The 19,122-nt window shown below is 40.2% G+C and overlaps 1 protein-coding gene across 6 annotated transcripts in view; it reads right to left on the bottom strand.

Moving 5' to 3' along the window:
* Positions 1 to 8,076: 8,076 nt before the first annotated feature.
* Positions 8,077 to 19,122, bottom strand: part of LOC101946771 (sodium channel protein type 5 subunit alpha-like) — a 323,447-nt gene continuing 312,401 nt past the window's right edge. For all 6 annotated transcript variants that reach the window (XM_065582696.1, XM_065582695.1, XM_065582701.1 and 3 more), the window contains 5 exons: positions 14,676 to 14,729; positions 12,685 to 12,826; positions 12,177 to 12,277; positions 11,393 to 11,663; positions 8,077 to 10,129 (listed from right to left, as the gene is read on the bottom strand). In XM_065582696.1, the coding sequence (XP_065438768.1) occupies positions 8,895 to 10,129; positions 11,393 to 11,663; positions 12,177 to 12,277; positions 12,685 to 12,826; positions 14,676 to 14,729 (1,803 nt within the window). In that variant the 3' untranslated portion in view covers positions 8,077 to 8,894. The remainder of the gene's footprint in view (positions 10,130 to 11,392; positions 11,664 to 12,176; positions 12,278 to 12,684; positions 12,827 to 14,675; positions 14,730 to 19,122) is intronic.

Below are 19,122 nucleotides of genomic sequence, written 5' to 3'. Positions count from 1 at the left end.
ATTTCCCATTGTTAGAGGGTACTTAGAGCAATGCTTAAAGCCATCCTTCCCAATACCACAACTGGCTTCAGGTTTTTTCGGATGAGCCTCTCACAGGCTGTGCTCCTGGTTTCCTCACCACAGCAGGACAGGCCTTGGAGAGCTGCCTTAGGTCTCTTACTTCCCTAACAAGGGCAGGAAGTTATTTATAACCAGTTTTCCCCTTCCTAGCTAGCTTTGCTGTAGCCTGCAGGGAAGAAAACCAAGCATAGGTGGGAGCTGGGCCTGTACTCCCCTTTAAGGCCTAGCTTGCTCTGTAACAGGCCTGGATCATATCTTCTTACTTGTGCTATGGGGTCTGAGACAGACTTTGGGGCACCTCCAAAGAGACAGCAAACAATAATAATAATAATGCCCAGCAAACACAACAAGGGCCAGTAGCTTGACGCTCAGAAATGCTGAGGGTATCTGTCAAGTATTTTAGGTCTGAAATGTCCGAGCCAATGAAAGCCTTCGTGTTTTCAATGGACATTTTCTCTCACAACTCTTCCAAAGTGCTCCAGCTGGAAGGAGCAACTGTAGGGCTGAGAGCATAGCTCTGTCTCAGCCCTGCTAGTTCAACAGGTTTCCCAAGCCTCCTGTGAGTCTATGGGGAAAATCCTTTCTGCTTGTTGCATTCCCTGTTGTCCACATACTTGGGAAAGTGTATCCTATTTGAGAGCTTCACCTCACAACCTGTTGTACGGAGCACTTCGGCTGACTCATCCTGCAACATGTGAGGAAGTATTAACCCTCAGGCCACACCCCCAGCGCCAGCACCCCGCCCTCATTCTCCACAACCCAGCAGCTTGAGGGAGTGGGAGGGCTGAGATCCCGTTGTGCAAGAGAAACTGCCCTGTTCCATCTGAACCAGGGCCAATACAAGGAAGCAGACAGCAGCAGTGACAGCTGCCTATTGTCAGCCCTACCCCAGGCATTGGCTGAGACAGGAGCTTCAGAATAACCTGCTGTAGGAAGAAGCCAAGATTCAGACCCCTCACTGCCGCTTTCAAAGAGGAACTCTGGCTCCTCCCCTAAGATCTAGATCCCGTCTCAAGGAATAACATTTCTGGCAGGACACCATGAGCAATGGTGAGGAAAACCATGAGACAGCTCCTTAGGATCTCTTAGTGGGTTTTTGGGGGGGAGGGAAGGGGGAGGGAAGGCAACACATTTCCTTTTTAAAACTTAAGGAAAGAATGGAGGGAGGGGAAGAGACTCTGTCTGAGTCCGAATCCTCCCTGAGCATCCAGAACTTCAGCCTTTAACACGACTGAATTTTTTGTGACTGTCTGACAGCCTCTGGGGCAGCCCAACCTGTACCTCCAAAGCTAAAAGCATGAGCTGCGACAGCTTGAGTTAGAGAACTAAGGCTTTCTAGCTGCGCCTGTATGAGACTCATACAGATTGGGCACAGGGCATTGGCCCTGTGTCACAGAGCATGCCTATCCTGTAGCACCTCCTGCTGGCTAAGCATGGCACTCCCTCAGTGTCTCCATACCCATGTTTTCTGTCTGTCCCTGGGATTCACATGAGTTAGTCCTCCAGGTGGGTCACTCTGAGGGCTTTGCTTCCCTAGAAGGGGACTGAAGCCCAAACAAACAATGCGTGCACAGTGCTTGGACTCCTCTTTAGTCTACTTTTTGGGCTGCCTTTCAGTCTCTCCCCTCTGGGACAGAGCTGTTCTCAGGCTGCTCCCTTCCCTAGAGGCCTCTCACAGTCTCAACCCCTCTGGGCCACTTTTCCAACTTCCCTGCTCTGAGCTAGAGTCTCCAGAGCCCTTCCAGACCCTTCTTCAGCACCTTCCACTGGAACCCAGCCTGCTCCCTGTGGTTTTTCCCCAGCCTGATTCTTCTCTGCCCTTTTATGAGGCCCTGATGGTTCAGGCTGTCACTTGATCCAAATTAGTCTAGGCCCAATAAGATGGGAGTGCTAATTATGGCACAGGTAGGGCTGATTACATAGGGCTGGCTAGCCGCAGGCCTCATGGCCAGGTCACCTTTAAATGGCCAGGTCACCTGGTCACAACCTGTGTCACACGCTCAAAATTGTTTTGTAACTCTACCTTAGATTGTAGCTGAAATGAAGATGTCTGCGTGGACTAGCATTTAAAGTATGGTTTGGTTAGGTTCTGAAGAGCGACTGTAAAAATGGAACTGTGGGGTTCCAAATTTGTTTGTCTGTCAATCACATATCAAATGTGCTGAGGTTACAAATGGAAAGATTTCTTAATAACCAGTCCTGCAGAATCAACCTGGGTTCTTTCCTCCTCAGACATTATGAATAATAAAGGTTCTGCAGGCCAGATTATGCTCCCGTTTTACGGCTAATGCAGCCCAATTATTTCCAAAATATACTCTCAGTGGGGACGCACAGGTGTAAACTGAGCTAAATAAAAAAGCCATTGCTGATGTCCAAGAAGGATTTGACCGCTTATAAAAAAAGCAGTTATGAAAAATTAGCAAACCTGGTAGAAAGCGAGATGGCAGAGCTGGTATTACACTACATAGCAACCTCCCATGAATCAAGACAGGGCACTGCTGATAGATGAAGAGAGGAGCTCAAATCCCATACATGGTTATGACCCAATCCTGGATGGGCTGGACCACCTCTGAGCGACACCTGAGGGTCTCTGTCTCCTTTACACTTTAGCAACACTTGTACAGTACGTCATGCTAGTAACATCTCATTGAATTGAAACGCCCTAATTTTCCTTTAGCTGTTTTCATGCTGCAGGGTTAAGAGCTGTAAAACTTATTTTTCTCACTAAGGTGAGTAGCTAGGACCATGGAGACAGATGTGAGGGGTGAAATCCTGACTCCACTGATGAAAGTGGCAAAACTTCCATGGACGTCAATGGGGCCAGGAGTTCACGCAAGGAGTGGATCTCTTGAGTAAGAAAATGACATTGAATTTGGTCCCTTTTCAGTGTGGCATGGCACTTACCAGTGTTGCCACCTCTCACAATTTTGTCACAAGCATTGCAAGATTCAATGTTTTTCTTAAAGCCCCAGCTTGTGGAGTCATGTGACAGTTTGAGAACCTCAGTTTTCATTTAATAAAAATCCTTTGAGCTCTCATGTTTTAGAAGAAATGCTTGAAACGTGACCTAAGTGCACCCTGAAGGCCTAGAAACGGTTTGAAACCTGATGTGATTTTCAAATGCTTATGTTGCGTAACATTGTACATAGTCACTTTTCAGAGCAAAAGAGCACTGGAATTCCCAAGACTGGAAAATCCCAGCTCTCTAGTGAAAGGCACTGTCATTCGGGGGACATATCAGTAGAGTCCATAACTGTGATACGCCTACTAACCATGGAATTGGGTTTAAGAACTCCACTGTGGTAAAAGCACATGGCATGTGAACCGACTCAAACGGCTGGGTTGTCAGCTTGCTAAAATAGCTTTTGCGGAGGTGCTGACAAAAACATACCCTCATTGCAGTCCAACACCTTCAGTCCTCACAGGGTTATCAGTGACGTTTGACTTTGAAGCATTTTTCACTTGCTGCCAAGAGCCATTCCACTTGGACTATTTGCTTTCACATGTTTTCCCTTTGACATGGGTGCTATTTTTTTGTCATATGTAAACACTCAGCAGGCTATCCATGTTTGTTCTTTGAAAAAAAGGGAATCTATGTCACAACAATATGTAAAAATCAACACTAAGAGACTGCCTTTCTCATTTACAATTTCAAGGTTGTTTTTCTGAGTTGTTTTCCTGCCTGTTTTCTCTCTACTTAACCAACTTTCTGGTTTCTTCTCAGCACCCACACCATATAGCAGTAAAATTCATTGCTGTTGTCAGCAACACAACACTCTTACTGTCACTCTGCAGAGGAGTCCTTTGATACTAGACCGTCGCAGTGGCCTGCCTCTGATTACAAAGCCACCAAAGTGTCTTTTTTTATTTGTGCCACTACTGCTTTGGCTGAGGTCATGATGAAAATTCCCACTAAAAACAAAGAAAGCTGCCATAGCTTACTATAACAGCACTCCCTAAACTGACCTGCACTCACGTTGCACTAGGAATTTAACCCAAACTGTTAACTGCGATCTCTTCAAAGTTGCCCAGGAATTTAGCCATACAAATCCCATTAAAGTAAACAGGGACTAAAGTCATTGCAAGTATTATGACAATAATCCTTGGGCAACTCTGAAAATGCAGGACCTGATTCTGAGCTCACACTGATTTTAGCGTCATTGGGTCTCATCTTCCACTGTCTTTGTGCTTTATGTAGTCATTTACACACAGGCAAAACAAGCCTAATCCTTGTGTAAAACTGACATAGCTTTACTGACTTCAGTGAAGTGCCACTGATTTATACCAGCTGAGTATCAGTACCCCCAGCTTTCTCCCCATGGCTGCTCAGACGTCAGTAGATTATTTACTCTTCCGAACGACTTCCATCTTTTAAGGAGAACGAGGGCTTGTCTACATGTACAGCTGCACTACTTAAACCTCAGATGTGATTTTAAACCAGTTTTGTTGAACCAGTACAAAAGTCTGTGTGAACCCTAATTTCAGTTTAAACCAATCTCATTTTGGTGCCTCTTAGAGTGATTAGGAACAAACCACTCTTAAACCAAAATAAAAGTGTGCAAACCACTGTTTGCACTAGTTTAACTAAACTTGTACAAGTCTGTGTGTAAAAAAGTCCTGATTCAATCAAAGCAGATAAAATCATCATCATAATAACAACAATATGATTAAATAGGGGAAAATCTGTATTATTATCAAGAGGACATCTCACGTGCAGAAGTTTTTTACATCACTTAGGCTTGATTCCACATTCCTAGCACACTCCATATTCCTCCCAAGTCTGCTGGCAAAGATTGGTTGAGCTAGAAATGCAGGATTGGTTCTATATATTACTCACTTTGGACAGAAGCTTTTAGGGCCTGATCTGAATCCTCCTGGAGTTAATGGGAGTCTTTGACCGTAACAAGATTTGGATCTAGCCTTGAATGTGCAGCAGTCAGCCTTACAACGAAAGAATGACTTGAGTGGATTTCATTGATTCTTCACCTCTTATTACACATGAAAAAAGTTGCCCTGCATTTCTCAACCAAATTTGGCTACCGAACAAGACTTGGAGAACTCATGTAAATGCTGGTACAATAAAAAAATAATTTGGCACAGAAAGTATGTGTTATCCTTATTTATTTAATAAAGAAACATAGTAAACTTGGCTTTTTCCAGATACAAATAGCTTAGTATGTCCTGTGATATTGGCTGAAGTTTTAATGTGCTCTTTTTGTAGTTTGATGATTCATGCTGTACTCTTTATTGAGCAAATCCGCAGAAAATGACAGCACTCCTCATGCTTATAATAAGTATGCACTGTCTATCAAGTCACTAACTACAATATCACTACACTGGGAGGTTGTACCACTGATATATTGTGATCGGTATCTCCTTTAGTAAAGACTTGCAGGTCAGGTACTTGAAGTTTTTAAGGGAGTCCGACATCTAATACAAATGCAGCAATTACACTTCAGTTCTCAAGAAAGGTTCCAGAAAATAATAGAAAAATCCAATAGAAATTTTTACAAAGTCCATTTTGAACCTAATTTACAATTTATTTTTAGAAAGTTTACTGTAAATATCTATCGTTAAGACCCTCTTTCAGACTCACTTTTTTACGGCTTTGGGGTACAACATAGTATAGTTTGCAATTGTATTGATATGGTAGGGTCTTGCAGTAATTAAAATGATGCTCATCTCAGGGGTCCACTGATTGCTGGAAGAGCTTTCTTGTAATATAATCAGTAGCCAGCTAATTTTTTTATCACAGCATTCTATTATTTGGCTTCGGTGTTATTTATAGTATATTAAGAAGTTACATTTTAATATATCTGCTAAATCAAGTAACAAATAATTAAAAATAATAACAAAATAATGTGAACAACCTATCACCGCATCATGTAAGCTATTCAGTCTTTGGTCTAAAAATAGGATTTTTTTTGTATATTAAGAAATTAGATGAGCAATACCCATTCAATTAGCATTTTTCCTCCTCCATTTTGTTCTTCAATTTTGAAAAGAAAATAATCCTACTAGTTGTCAATTAATAAATGTGGTTTTGTTTGGCATGTATGTGTATTTCCTATTTCGTTCAGTTAGAGGCAGCAGCTCGTTTCTAATGATCAATAATTCTCTTTCAAGAGAAAAAAATTTAATCAGTAAGTCATGTTGTTTGAGTGTCAACCATTCTAAAAACTTGCATGATACACACATATAAATATAAAATATCACATATTCTTTCTGGGTTATATGTACAATCAGTATAATATTACAGCATAAATTACACAAGGAATCTGTGGAAAGGTTCTCTAACTTGAGAAGTCATGAGCAAAATTTATTGGGGGAGGGAGAAATTCCACTCTGAAAAACACATTTGGAGTAGTTTCCTTAAGTTGGAATCTAATTACATACAAGATTCAAAGGCAACAAAATCCCAGAAGGAAAATCTCTATGGTGTACACCATAAAGAGGGGGTTAGAGGGAAAGAGAGAATGATTATAATAATACTTACAGAGTGCCTTTCACCCTCAGAGTGCTTTGCAGCCATTAATTAAGTCTTACAACACTCCGGTGAGGTAGATAAGTATTATTATCCCCATTTTATAGATGGGTAAACTGAGGCACAGAGAGGTTAAATTATTTACCTAAAAATCACACAGCAAGAATCAGGAACAGACCTGACATCAAGTCACCCGAATAACCAATCGACCACTCACAAAACTGAATGCCTGAGACACCTCTCATTGGATGAAGAAAAATTCATTAACATATATGTAGTCATATTATTTTATGTGTTTTCTTCACATATTCTGACTCATTTTGTCAACAGATGATGTGGTAACAGGAAAATTTCATTGTAACATGGTCTTGTTGCTGGATAGCTAAGATTCTCAGTAACAACCCCACGTGGATTTTGACACCTTTATAATCCAGAATGTAACTAAATGTCAACTGCAGTACGCTTTAAATACATTCTTGATAATTCTTTTTCTGCAAGGTGAAAAACATGGCTACTATTCCTTGTGGTGCAATCGCTCATTACAGACTTCTCAGGCAAGACCTCCCATGAAGACGCACCAAACCCAAGTACCATCATATTTGAAAATAACAAAGAGAGGGCTTTTCTGTAACCATTGACTTGTCTCTTTATATTCCACAGACACTTCCCCACATTTTGCCAAGGCTGGAAGGTTGATAATAAATTAAATTTTTTTTACAGTATAAAACCACTAAAAATGTCTATTCCTAAAGCACTTATAATGGGACCCCATTGCTGTCATATGTTTGGCCTGCGACTGATTGGTATTTCACATGCAACTATTTCTCTGCCTGCCTGCAAAAAGGAAGGTTCCCCAGTAATCTAAACACAGCCTCCAGTAAAGTGAAAGATAGAAACCCAGAAGGGATTCTATATATCAGAACTTTTGTACAGACCCTCCCACCCCATTGATAACACTGTAACAACCCTCCTGCACTGCACAACCTGCATCAAAGCATTAGAGAGTAATATTGATGCATAGAACTTGCAGTAAGGGGGCGGGATAGCTCAGTGGTTTGAGCATTGGCCTGCTAAACCCAGGATTATGAGTTCAATCCTTGAGGGGGCAATTTAGGGATGTGGGGCAAAATCAGTACTTGGTCCTGCCTAGTGAAGGCAGGGTAGGGTGACCAGATGTCCCAATTTTATAGGGACAGTCCCGATTTTTGGGTCTCTTTCTTATATAGGCTCCTATTACCCCCCAACCCCTGTCCCGATTTTTCACATTTGCTGTCTGGTCACCCTAAGGCAGGGGGCTGGACTCAATGACTTTTCAAGGTCCCTTCCAGCTCTATGAGATAGAGGTATATCTCCATATTATATTAAGCATGCTTCGCTCCATGTCATTGGAGAAAACATCCTATCCCACTCACTTAACAGAAAATCTATATGGATACATAGTGCTTTGGGGCACTTTACATCAGATTACAGGGTCATAACCTATTTCTAAGAGTTTGATTACAACAAGCAAAGCATATTCTTGAAACATACTAAAAAAATTAGTATTTTTATTAATTGTTTTACAAGCAGCATCCATTACTGTCTGATTTCCTGTAGGGTAGAACAAGCCATTTCTCTCTTTATTATTTGACATCACTTTCTTCCGCCTCATTTTTATTTTGTATTACTGATGACAAGCAGTTACATGTCCCAAAGGGGAGGTCATAGTGTAATAAATAGTTATATGTTGTTGATTAAATATTTTATTTTGCAACAACTTTCCTCTGCGACTGACGGGAGTCCCACCAATTATTGTTACCTTGGTTCAGAGTTTAACATGTCGGCTGTAAGGATCATCTATCTCCATGGAAAAAGAGACAATTATTTGATTTAAGTAAAAAAATATCAAATATAATAAATTTATGAAAGACCATTCACAACATATACAGTAAGTGTTACATTTTGCTACAGCAGCTGTGATATATATTTTTTCTTTTTAGAATGCAAGGTCATACATTGCCATAAGTAAACACACTAATATGAGTAAGACCTTAAATGAATGTTTACAGCCTGGCTTTATCTGTGGATAGATATACACTGTGTTTACTGTTTTACAGTCTAGCAGATTCATAATCACACCACTGATATAACAGCTATGACCCTGCATAGATTCTTCCTGTGCATATATAAACATTGAGCAATGGTGAAAAGAGCAGGGTCAAAGGTTATAACTTATCGACTCCCATAGTTAAGGGTAAAAACTCCATTGTTTATTTTGCAACTAATATTTAATAAGAAGGCTGCTTCAATTGTTGTGTAGTTACAGCATTACATTCTGTAAACAATATTTTAAAGCATTCTAAACAAACATTTAGACAATTGATTCTTTATCTCTGTCCGGAGATAGCAGATAATATACAGGTTCATCACTTTTGCTAGAGTCTGTCACCTTTAGCTGGAGGTTGTCACTAGTGGCTCTGGTGACACTGTCATAGGATGGAGGGAAAGATGTTGAGGACACAGTTTCTGATTTGTCTATTGGCCTACCATAATTTTCATTCATCATGAATGCAATGAGACCTTCTTTCTCAGGTGCCTCATCTTCAAGCATGTTGCCATCACAAGCCTGGTGACGGTATAAGAAAGAGGCCTGCTTCAAGGAGCGTTGAAACAAATGACTCCTGTAGGCCCTCTGGATAATAATGGCAGAAACCTCCTCTTGTTTCCGTCTGAGTGTGGTTGTGATTGGTTCATAAGAAATTTTAGATGGATTGGCAGCCATAAACTTTTCCTCCATCTGTATTTTAAGGGCATCCATTTCCCCAGTTTCTCCTAGTACCCGTTTGGTAAAAGCAAATAAAATATCCAAGCAGTGGATCCTATCTCCGCTGACCATGGGAAGGTCCATGGCTATGAGCTTAATATTGTTTGGTTTTGCTATGCGTAAAGGTTCTGCCAGAGCATCTGCAAAGTCTGAAAGCACAGAATACTCAATAAATTGAGTCGCTTCAGGATCAAACCTCTCCCAGATTTCATAAAACATATCAAAGTCATCTTCGCTTAGAGGCTCTGTACTTTCCTCAGTGGCTACACTGAAGTTCTCTAAAATAATGGCTATGTACATGTTTACAACAATGAGAAATGATATAATGATATAAGTAACAAAGAATAGAATCCCTACAGCAGGGCTTCCACAGTCTCCCTTCGAACCATTTGCATTTTTTAGGTTCGGATCACAATATGGCGGTCCAGTGTTTAAAATAGGATTGAGAAGACCGTCCCAGCCAGCTGAGGTTGTAATTTGGAAAAGACAGAGCATGCTGTTAGCGAAGGTTTGGAAGTTGAACATGTCATCAATCCCATTCTCCTTTTTAACATAGGCAAAGTTAGCCATTCCAAAAATGGCATAAATAAACATGACCAGAAAAAGAAGGAGACCAATGTTGAACAGAGCAGGAAGGGACATCATTAAGGCAAAAAGGAGAGTTCTAATTCCTTTGGCTCCCCGTATAAGTCTTAGGACCCTGCCAATCCGAGCCAAGCGAATGACTCTGAAGAGTGTAGGAGAGAAAAAATATTGTTGAATGATGTCAGAAAGCACGGTACCTTTAAGAAAAAAAGAAACAAATAACCAATTAATACAATTGCCCTGCTTGCTATCCCCTAACGCCAGCCCTGGCTTTTAATCTACTGGATATGCAGAAAAACAGTTGTTGTGGCACAGGTGGGCTGTGGAGGTTTTTATAGCATGTTGGGTAGCCTCAGAAAGAAAAAGGTTGAGAATCCCTGTCCTAGAGGAAACACAGCTAAGGGGCTGACGGATTGGTTAGATTTCATGCCCAATCAATCCTCAGGCTCTTTGTTGAGTCTACAGACAAAGATGTCAACGAAAGGGATAGTTTTTATGATGTGGACACCTGCTTATTACAAACTGGGACTGAGATCACCAGTTCAATTAATACAGGCCACAAGTAGTTATAGCTTTCAGTCACTACCATTTGAGCCATTGCTCCTGAGGTGAAAGACTATAATACCCCAATGTTCACCCTCCCCCGCCCCCCCAACGAAATTTACTTTGACAAAAAAGTATAAAGTAACATGAATATCTTTAGGAGATATGAGAGTTAAATGCTGGTTTTAATGGAAATAATCTCTAGAATGTTCCTTAGTTACTTTTGTTCAATTTGATCAGTCATTCGTCTCAAATTGTATCATTTCCCCAATTGTTACTTTCTTTTTAATTGGCAGTTCATACTCAGATTGTAAACTCTCTGGGGCAGGGACTGTTGTTTTATTCTGTGTCTGTACATCACCTAGCATAATAGGGTTCTGGTCCATGATTGGGTCTGCTAGGCACTACTGCAAAATACAAATAATAAATAATAATAATGGCCCAAGTGGCTTTTGACTTTTCCTCTTACACCCTGACGCATTGCAACTACTAATCCTCTGACTGCCATTTCTCTAACACACCCTCCTGTGTTCCTATCAGCCACTAAATGCCCATTGAAATCAATGCCAGGGCATGTGAGGGTGTTACTTATTACTTTCAGCAGTATGGCATGTATGTTCTACTGGATGTATCTGTTATGTTCAGCATACCCAAACTCTCTACCTTTGCCTGGTCATGCCACATTTGATTGTTATGTGATGTTATTTCAATATGATTTAAATATAATTAAAATATTTAGGAACCAATCCTGTAAGTGGCTCTCCCATTGGTGGAACTGAGGGTACCCAATGCCTAGCTGGAGGTGCTCAGCACCGTATTGCAAAAAGCATTTAATACAGTCCAAACACATCTCTGTTTCCACCTTTTATTTGTTCAGTTTAGGCAAAAAGACTTCTCTGCCATTGAATGTTACCTACCCACAATGGATAGAATCACAACAACAAAATCAAATATGTTCCAGCCATTGGTGAAATAGTAGTGTCTTAAAGCCAACATTTTGATGCTGCATTCTGCTGTGAAGATGGCAACGAAGAGCATGTTGATTTTATGAAGGATGTTCACTTTTTCTAGACTCTGGTCATCTGTTTCCACCATCATGGTGACCATGTTAAGGCAGATGAGAATCATGATGGAGACATCAAAGGCTTGTTTGGTGACTACGTCAAAGATAAAACCTTGGTATTTGTTCTGAAACAAATAAAAGGATCATTAGTGTTAGTTATGAGACTCAAATCATATAAAATGATGATATCATTCCCTTGCAACTGGAATCCCGAAGAAAATATGTCACAGTTTCCACACGGGCCGTCGTAAATGTAAAGGGGGTGATGGATTGGTTGGATTTTCATGCCCATTCAAACCTAAGGCTCTTTGCTGAGTCTACCAACAATCATGCCAATAGTAGTGGTAGCTTTTATGAATGGTAACCTGTTTATTACAGATTGGGACTGAGATCCCCAATTCATTTAATACAGGCCACACTAGGTAATGGTGTTACACCGTTCATGAATTTGACCCCAAATCATCATTGTAGTGCAGTGGTGATTATAAGACACACAATTCATTACACTTTCAAACAATGGCTGAATTAAACAAATTATATTACAAAAGGAGCATTTTTTCCCAGGAGATTGTATTCACTCGATGAAAGACATTCACTGAATATACATATTTCAATTGGAATAACCTAGATATTCTCACCAGTGGCCTTGGGATGGGTTTTTGGGGTTTCTTGGAGCCCAGTTTTTTCATTGCATTATAATACTTTTTCTGTTCCTCTGTCATAAAGATGTCTTGCCCACCTAAGTATAAAGAGATAAAGCTGCTATTACTTTGGTTGAATGATAAGTATTATTGCAATGTAAACTAAGTTTGAGGTATTGGGAATTTCCATCCTTTTCTAATTTTCTTCCTTTGGGAAGGCATGTGTCCCTGAGGCACAACTAATCCCTGAGGTCCCCCTGGGCTGGTGCTGTTAACACTGCTTCCTGATTAGTGTGAGCACAATCTAACTTCCAGTGTTTTCAGAGCACTGGCCCTGCGTAGCGATAAGGGGCTGCTGCAACTGTGAATTTGTAAAGTAACGCAAGATGGTTTCTAAGGATATTCTGTTAATCGAGATGCTAGACTGGCTGTGCTGCTGTTTTTAAATCCATCCCTTTTGCCCTCCATATAGCAGTCACAAGGGGCTATACAGCATATACAGTACTTATCTTTTTCTTTTGTTGGTTAAAATTGTCAATAATGACGCCTATGAAGAGATTCAATGTGAAGAAAGACCCGAAGATGATGAAAATCACAAAGTAGAGGTACATGTATAAATTATATTCCCATTCAGGTTGATCCTCACACTGCAAATATAAAAGGCAAATGTAAAAAGAAGAGGGAGAAAAACTGTGCCATCACCACACACATCAAAAGATTAAAAATAAACTCACTCAATAACACAGAAAATATTATAAAAGTTAAGTACCCGTTCAGTGTTTAAGCATTCAGTGCTTGCCATTAAAAGGTCATCATTGGTATCTCAAATACCACGATCATTTCAGTTACACTTTATAATACTGTCATTATGATCATGTCATTACACTGTATTTTCAGTGTAAATATAGAGTGTAATTCATGTACTTAATCTTTGGTTAGAAGATTTTGTACTGGGTGTATGTATTAAAAAGTGCAACTTCAGAATATATCCACTGTAATGCATTCAATATGAAATAAAAAAGGGGAACAAATAAACATATAAATCAATCTTCTGGCTATACTCCTGCTTATATGAACTGGTGGTAATCACGGATATTAATAAAATAACTGTTATGAGAGAAATTGATTTGACATAACAACAGTGATCTTGTGCACTTAACCACCATAAGCTGGAAGCGAGGGCACCACAGAGTCAGGAAAAATCTGGCCTTGGCTTAGGCAGCAGACCAAAAACAGCTACACAATTGCAGTGTTACTAACTAAGATAGATAAAGTGAAAGGACAGATTCATGAAAATGGGGATGGGGGAAGTGGGGGAATGTGAATGGCTGACCTTGGTTTGGGTGGGCCTGCATTTGTAAGTTTCTTGCTTGAAGTTGCTTTGCTGATAAGTAAAATAATGAATTATTATTCACTGTTGCTAGCAGGGCCGACTCCAGGCACCAGCGGAGGAAGCACATGCCTGGGGCAGCACATACTAAGGGGCAGCATTCAGTCCAGGTGGCATTTTTTTTTTATTGCTTCAGCAGTTCGGGCAGCAGTCCAAGTAGCTTTTTTTGGGGTGGGGGGGGTGGCAAAAATGGGAGAGCCGGCCCATGTTGCTAGGCTGTTGCTAGGGCGATTGTTAGCCTATTATGTGCTTGCTCAAGAGAAAACCTATAAAGAGTTTAGTTAGAGTCAATTGATCCTTAGGCTTAAGTTAGAGAGTGTACTTTGGAGAAGTCTGGAAGAAGTTCTTTTGACTGAATTTCTATGAGCTTGGGAGTCTGACAACAAAACTCCAGCTGCAGAAGGCTGGCCACCGGAATCCTGCAGCTGTCCCTTGACACCACCTAGACTTTGGGTAACTATATTTGGGGTGCTTCTAGACTTACTTTCACCTCTGATCATTCTAATCACAACTTCCACTTAATAAAACACATCTTGCAACAAAAAATAAGATCTATGGAAAATCTAAAGATCCATTCATCTTTGTGAGTCTCAGGTTTGTATTCACCTTTATATTGACCTTTCTGTCTGGCTTAAACAGATTGGAAAACTGAATCCTAAGACAGTATGAGGTGCAATGTAAATCGACATAGCTCCATTATGTCAATTTATGCCAGCCGAGGATCTGCTCCCTCCAAATCTCCCTACTGCTGCAGGACAGGAGGTCAGTTAACTGTTACCTGGAAGTTATTTGTGTCCTGAGTTGGGCCCCAGGTTTTAATATTTTTAAAATATTCTTGTACACTAAATAGTTACATTTCCAAACTGATCCATAATATAAACCCCACTACACAAATGATGGCACACATCCTAGACCCATTTCAATCACTCTACATTTTACTAGCACATTAGACAAAAATCTGCCCTAAGTTAAACTTGGTGCATCCCCAAAGAAGTCAAGTTTGTTGCATACAGGTAGTTTTGCTGTTAACCAGCCAGAATGGTGCAAAATTCAACTAAACAGGAAAGAAGGATGCAAGAAGAAAGCATTTAATGTGAGTGACCTACCCCTCGTGAATCTACTGCTGCATACATAATGTCCATCCAACCTTTAAATGTTGCCTAGGAAAAAACACCACATAATTAGGAAAATCATAAGCCTATGTTCAAACGGTTACATTACTGCTTTGTGTTTTTCTGGAAAATATGATGGTAAGCACATTAATCATTGTTAATAAATTGCTTTTTTTTAAAAACAAAATATACCTATTAATTTTTGTTTACATAGGTACTTGAGATCACACTGAGGTCGTTTCCCCTTCTGGGTTCTCCTATTCATGCTATTTTTTTTCTTTTCTTTCTTGAAATTTTTAGTGGTAAAATAATGGCTTTTCATGGAGATTTTTTTGTTAAACATGGCAATTAAATCTCCAGAATTCAGAATGGCTTCTTTCTGCAGGTAAGAAATTGAAGTAAATGGGAAATATCAACGTGTCACTGCAGAATAAAAATATGCTGGTTGATTTCAGGAAAAACTAAACATGGCCTGTTTCTTGCACTTGGCTGAGCTACGTTCAGTCCAGTCCTGAGGAGGTGGGAGGGAAGGGAGCTTTATCCTATCTTTGCTGCTCCCTGATTCAGAGGCTAGCAAGGGATCTATTCTGATAGCTGGGACCTGCTGGATCAGAGGCACTCTGGTCATGTCCCTTTCTCCTCATTACACCCCCTATAACCCAGACCCAGAGGGGGCGAGATCTGTCACATTGCAGGCGGACTAAGGCCTGCTATGAGGTTACAAACATGACCTTTTCAACCATCATCTCCCATTGCTTTAGCATTAAAAAGATTTTGAAGACTTAGGGCCCAACTACGGACCCCTTATTCGTGTTGGTGAGCACTGACTCCTGTGTGCATTCACAGTGATGCTCCGATTCTGCTCTCATGGAATAAATCAGGGGTCACACTATGAAAATCAATAGAGTCACATTGCAGCGTAAGTAAGAGCAGCTTTGAGGAGAGTCATCGAAAGCTGTGAATGTGCAGGGGCATATCAAGCTCAGCAGACAGGATGATGGGAAAGTTTTAAGGAACCTGGGCTGATTATGGCTCTGTAGGGGGATTTTTTTTGCACTGAAACTTGAATAAAAGAACATTTCTAAAAAAACAAAACAATGTGTTTGGCCAGTGATTTGTGTGTCTCCGGTGCTATTAATAAGGATATGTATTTTAATAGGGACTTCCATCCTTGCTGTGCTCCCTACACTTGTTGACATACCAGGGAAGTTACAAGGCCTGGTTCTCATTTACCTTACTGCTCTGGCATTATAAAGAGGCATTAAAGTGGGTGTGAATGTAATTTAAGGCCCTTTCAAGCTGCCAGTGCAGTGTAAAAGGGTCTTGGTGTAGCCCCTCAGAATGAAAATGTGGCCCACAATCCTATTTTTAGAACATCAAAATCTACTGCCATACTAAACTGACACAACATTGGGCCTAATTCTGGCCTAAATTATGCTGGTTTTACACCAGTGTAATTCCACTGAACCTGATTCTCATTTTACTTACACCAGTGTAAAGTGGGAGTAAATCAATGGATTTACTGCTTTTAAAATTGGTGTGAGAGAAGAATCAGCCACATTTACTTCCACAGCGTCACCCCAACTTACAACAGTGTACTGAGAGTAAGAGTGCAGGAGAGCAGAACCATTTCTAACATATTTTAATATCTTGAGGACACTTGGGTTGAATTTTTATTGTGGCATCTAAGCACGTAATTCCAGATAATGCTAATTGGAACTTTGTGCATGATTCCCAATGGGAATTCAGCCCTTTGTGTTCAGCCAAGTATATCCAAAGTGCTTTTTCAAAAACTCCATTATATATACTCTATTATTAAATTAAATCTTTAAGATAATGCATTCTATTCTTGCTTTTAAATCCTGCTTAGCCAACGGAAAATTCATAGAGACGTCAACACTATTTATTTTTAATGAATATATATATATATATAAAACTGTATTTATAATGTTGTACGTGTTCTCACCCACTGGATAAAACAGATTAACCGCTGAAAATCAGCACCTTTTGGAAAATCTGTATAACTGTTCAGAGAATCAGAGAAGAGTTTAGAGGGCAGGTGATGTGATCCGTGGTTTCTCTGAAACAAATGATTATTTAACCCTGTCATGTTGATCCCTCTCAGCTGCGCTAATGGTTTCTTTTTTGCTGCTCTTTTTCTAATCCTGTGAAAGGCTTTCCAGTCTTCTTAGTGTCACTTTCCACTTACAGTTCAATCTGCTGTTCAGAGAGGCTGGGATTGGAGGAAATAAGAGGTCACACTCTGTCAATGACAGCAGAAAAGGCATGCTTACAAATGGATATGATCTTAACTTGCCCTGTTCTCCCAAGCTTTTATCTTCCTTAGGCATTTTATCCCTGGTATTTACAGTAAATGGGCTAGATTCCAGCCAGTGTGAGAGTGTAACATTTAGCATACAACATGGTTGTACTTAGTGACAGTGGCTGGTGAAATGATCTGATGAAGATAAAATATTATGGGAATGCAGGACTGTGATTTTATATTTTACCAAATGGTCTACAAGTGAGATAATTAAAAATCCTATTAGGCTTCTGGAAGACTTCCTTAGACACTTCATCTGCAAAGAGGAACAGCTATCAGGAATGAAAGAAACATAACACTGGGAAAGGAAATTATTTATCTGGAATTAGTAGCCACTTACATACTGAATTAAGACGTGACAAAAATCTTCATGGGAGTGTTTGTGATATTATCCTGTCTGGAAGCTATCCAGAGAAACATCATTTTCAACTGAAATTGTCATGTGATGAGATTATCTGTGGATAAACTCATCTTGGGACATGATTACATTTTGTTATTAGATTATTGGTTAGACACCATGCAGTAAATTAGCATAGGGAGAGGATAGGTGGACTGTGTCTAAATGGCCCTCAGAATATTTATCAGGCAACCAAAAGGCAAATATCTTAAAGTAAAACAAACATTTTAAATTTGGCACTGGGAGACACTCTCTTTAAATGGAGGAAATCCAAGATAGATGCTACAAAGGACTCCAATGGCTGTTTTTGAAGGCGGAAATGTTTCATTTTTATATTTTCAAAATGCCTCTTTGAACATTGCTCTTCCTAAAAAAGCATTTTAAAACCAAAACAAATCATTCAACGCCACATCAGGGTTAGTTCCTCATAGGGACACATTTAAGATGGCACCAACAAGCAAGAACAAGTTTCTTCTTCTGTTGTGCTAACTCTGTTCTATGCCCTTTTCAGTGTTGCATGTCTCCAGTCCATTTTATTTTATAACTAATATTAATTTAATGTTATGATTATTCTTTAGTGCCCGCCACAGAAAATGATGTAAACATCAAGGTCCAATAAAGCCACACACACCTTTCATGGCATGTAACTTTTTTACCTGAAGAGAGATTATAAAACAGGTTTGCTAAAAGAGGCATCCAATCTAGATACCTCTACCACGGAATAATGTTTTGTGACTTAATGAACAGATCCCTAATTAGCTGCTCTACATATTTCTGCAATGGGAACATTTCTGAAAGAGGCTGCAGAAGCTGTCTGAGCTACACTTGGATAATCTAAACTAGCTAACTAGTAACAAAGCTTAATAAAGTTTGAGACCCACTTAGATAGCCTTTGAGATGAAATGGCATGGCCTCTGATTCTCTCTGCAAAGGCAACAAACAAACGATGTAGGCAAGACCTTGGATGACTATATATCCAAGGTATCTATCTAGGTAAAACAACAGGGTGCTGCAGCTATCTAAAGAGTGGAGTCTCTTGCCTCCCTTGGCTGGAGTGTTGTTTAGGGAAGAACACTGGTAGGGGACTCATGGTTTAGATGGAAGTCGGAAATGACCTTGGGAAGAAATTTGGATAGGGCCTAAGAAAGGAACAGTGCATGGAGGGCCACCATGAGTGCCTGCAGCTCCCCAATCCTACAGACTGAAGTGACAGTCATTAAGAAGGCTGTTTTCATGGAGTGATGGTGCAATAAATATAATGCCAGAGGCTCAGAGGAAGGACCCGTTCATCCAAACTATATAGAGATCCCAGGAGTGAGGCAGTTCCTGCACCAGTAGGAATATGTGTGTTAGGCCTTCGAAGAATCTAGTCATTACATGATGTGAAAACTCATGTGTGGTCCTGGGATGTTGTGCTGATATAGCTCCCAGGTGCACCATTATAGAACTGATAGAAAGTCCTGGTCGTTTTAATGACATTAAGTAATCCAGAATATTAGGAATGTTTGATTCTGTTGGAGACATACTGTGTAGATCTGCCCAAAGGGAGCCTTTTCTACTTTCCTACTTCCTTTCTACTCTGTATAAGAATGTTTTGGGTGTCTCTAGAACAAGCTCTCTCCACAGATGCCAACCAGCCAGCATTCAGACTGTGATATGTAGAGAGGCTGGGTTTGGATGTAAGATGCTCCCATTGTCCAGGGAGCCCAGGTATGGACTCA

The sequence above is a fragment of the Chrysemys picta genome, chromosome 2, assembly GCF_011386835.1.
Source record: "Chrysemys picta bellii isolate R12L10 chromosome 2, ASM1138683v2, whole genome shotgun sequence".
Taxonomy (NCBI): Eukaryota; Metazoa; Chordata; order Testudines; family Emydidae; genus Chrysemys; species Chrysemys picta.
Note: the sequence above shows the minus strand (reverse complement) of the source record. Positions and strands in the feature narration are given on the sequence as shown.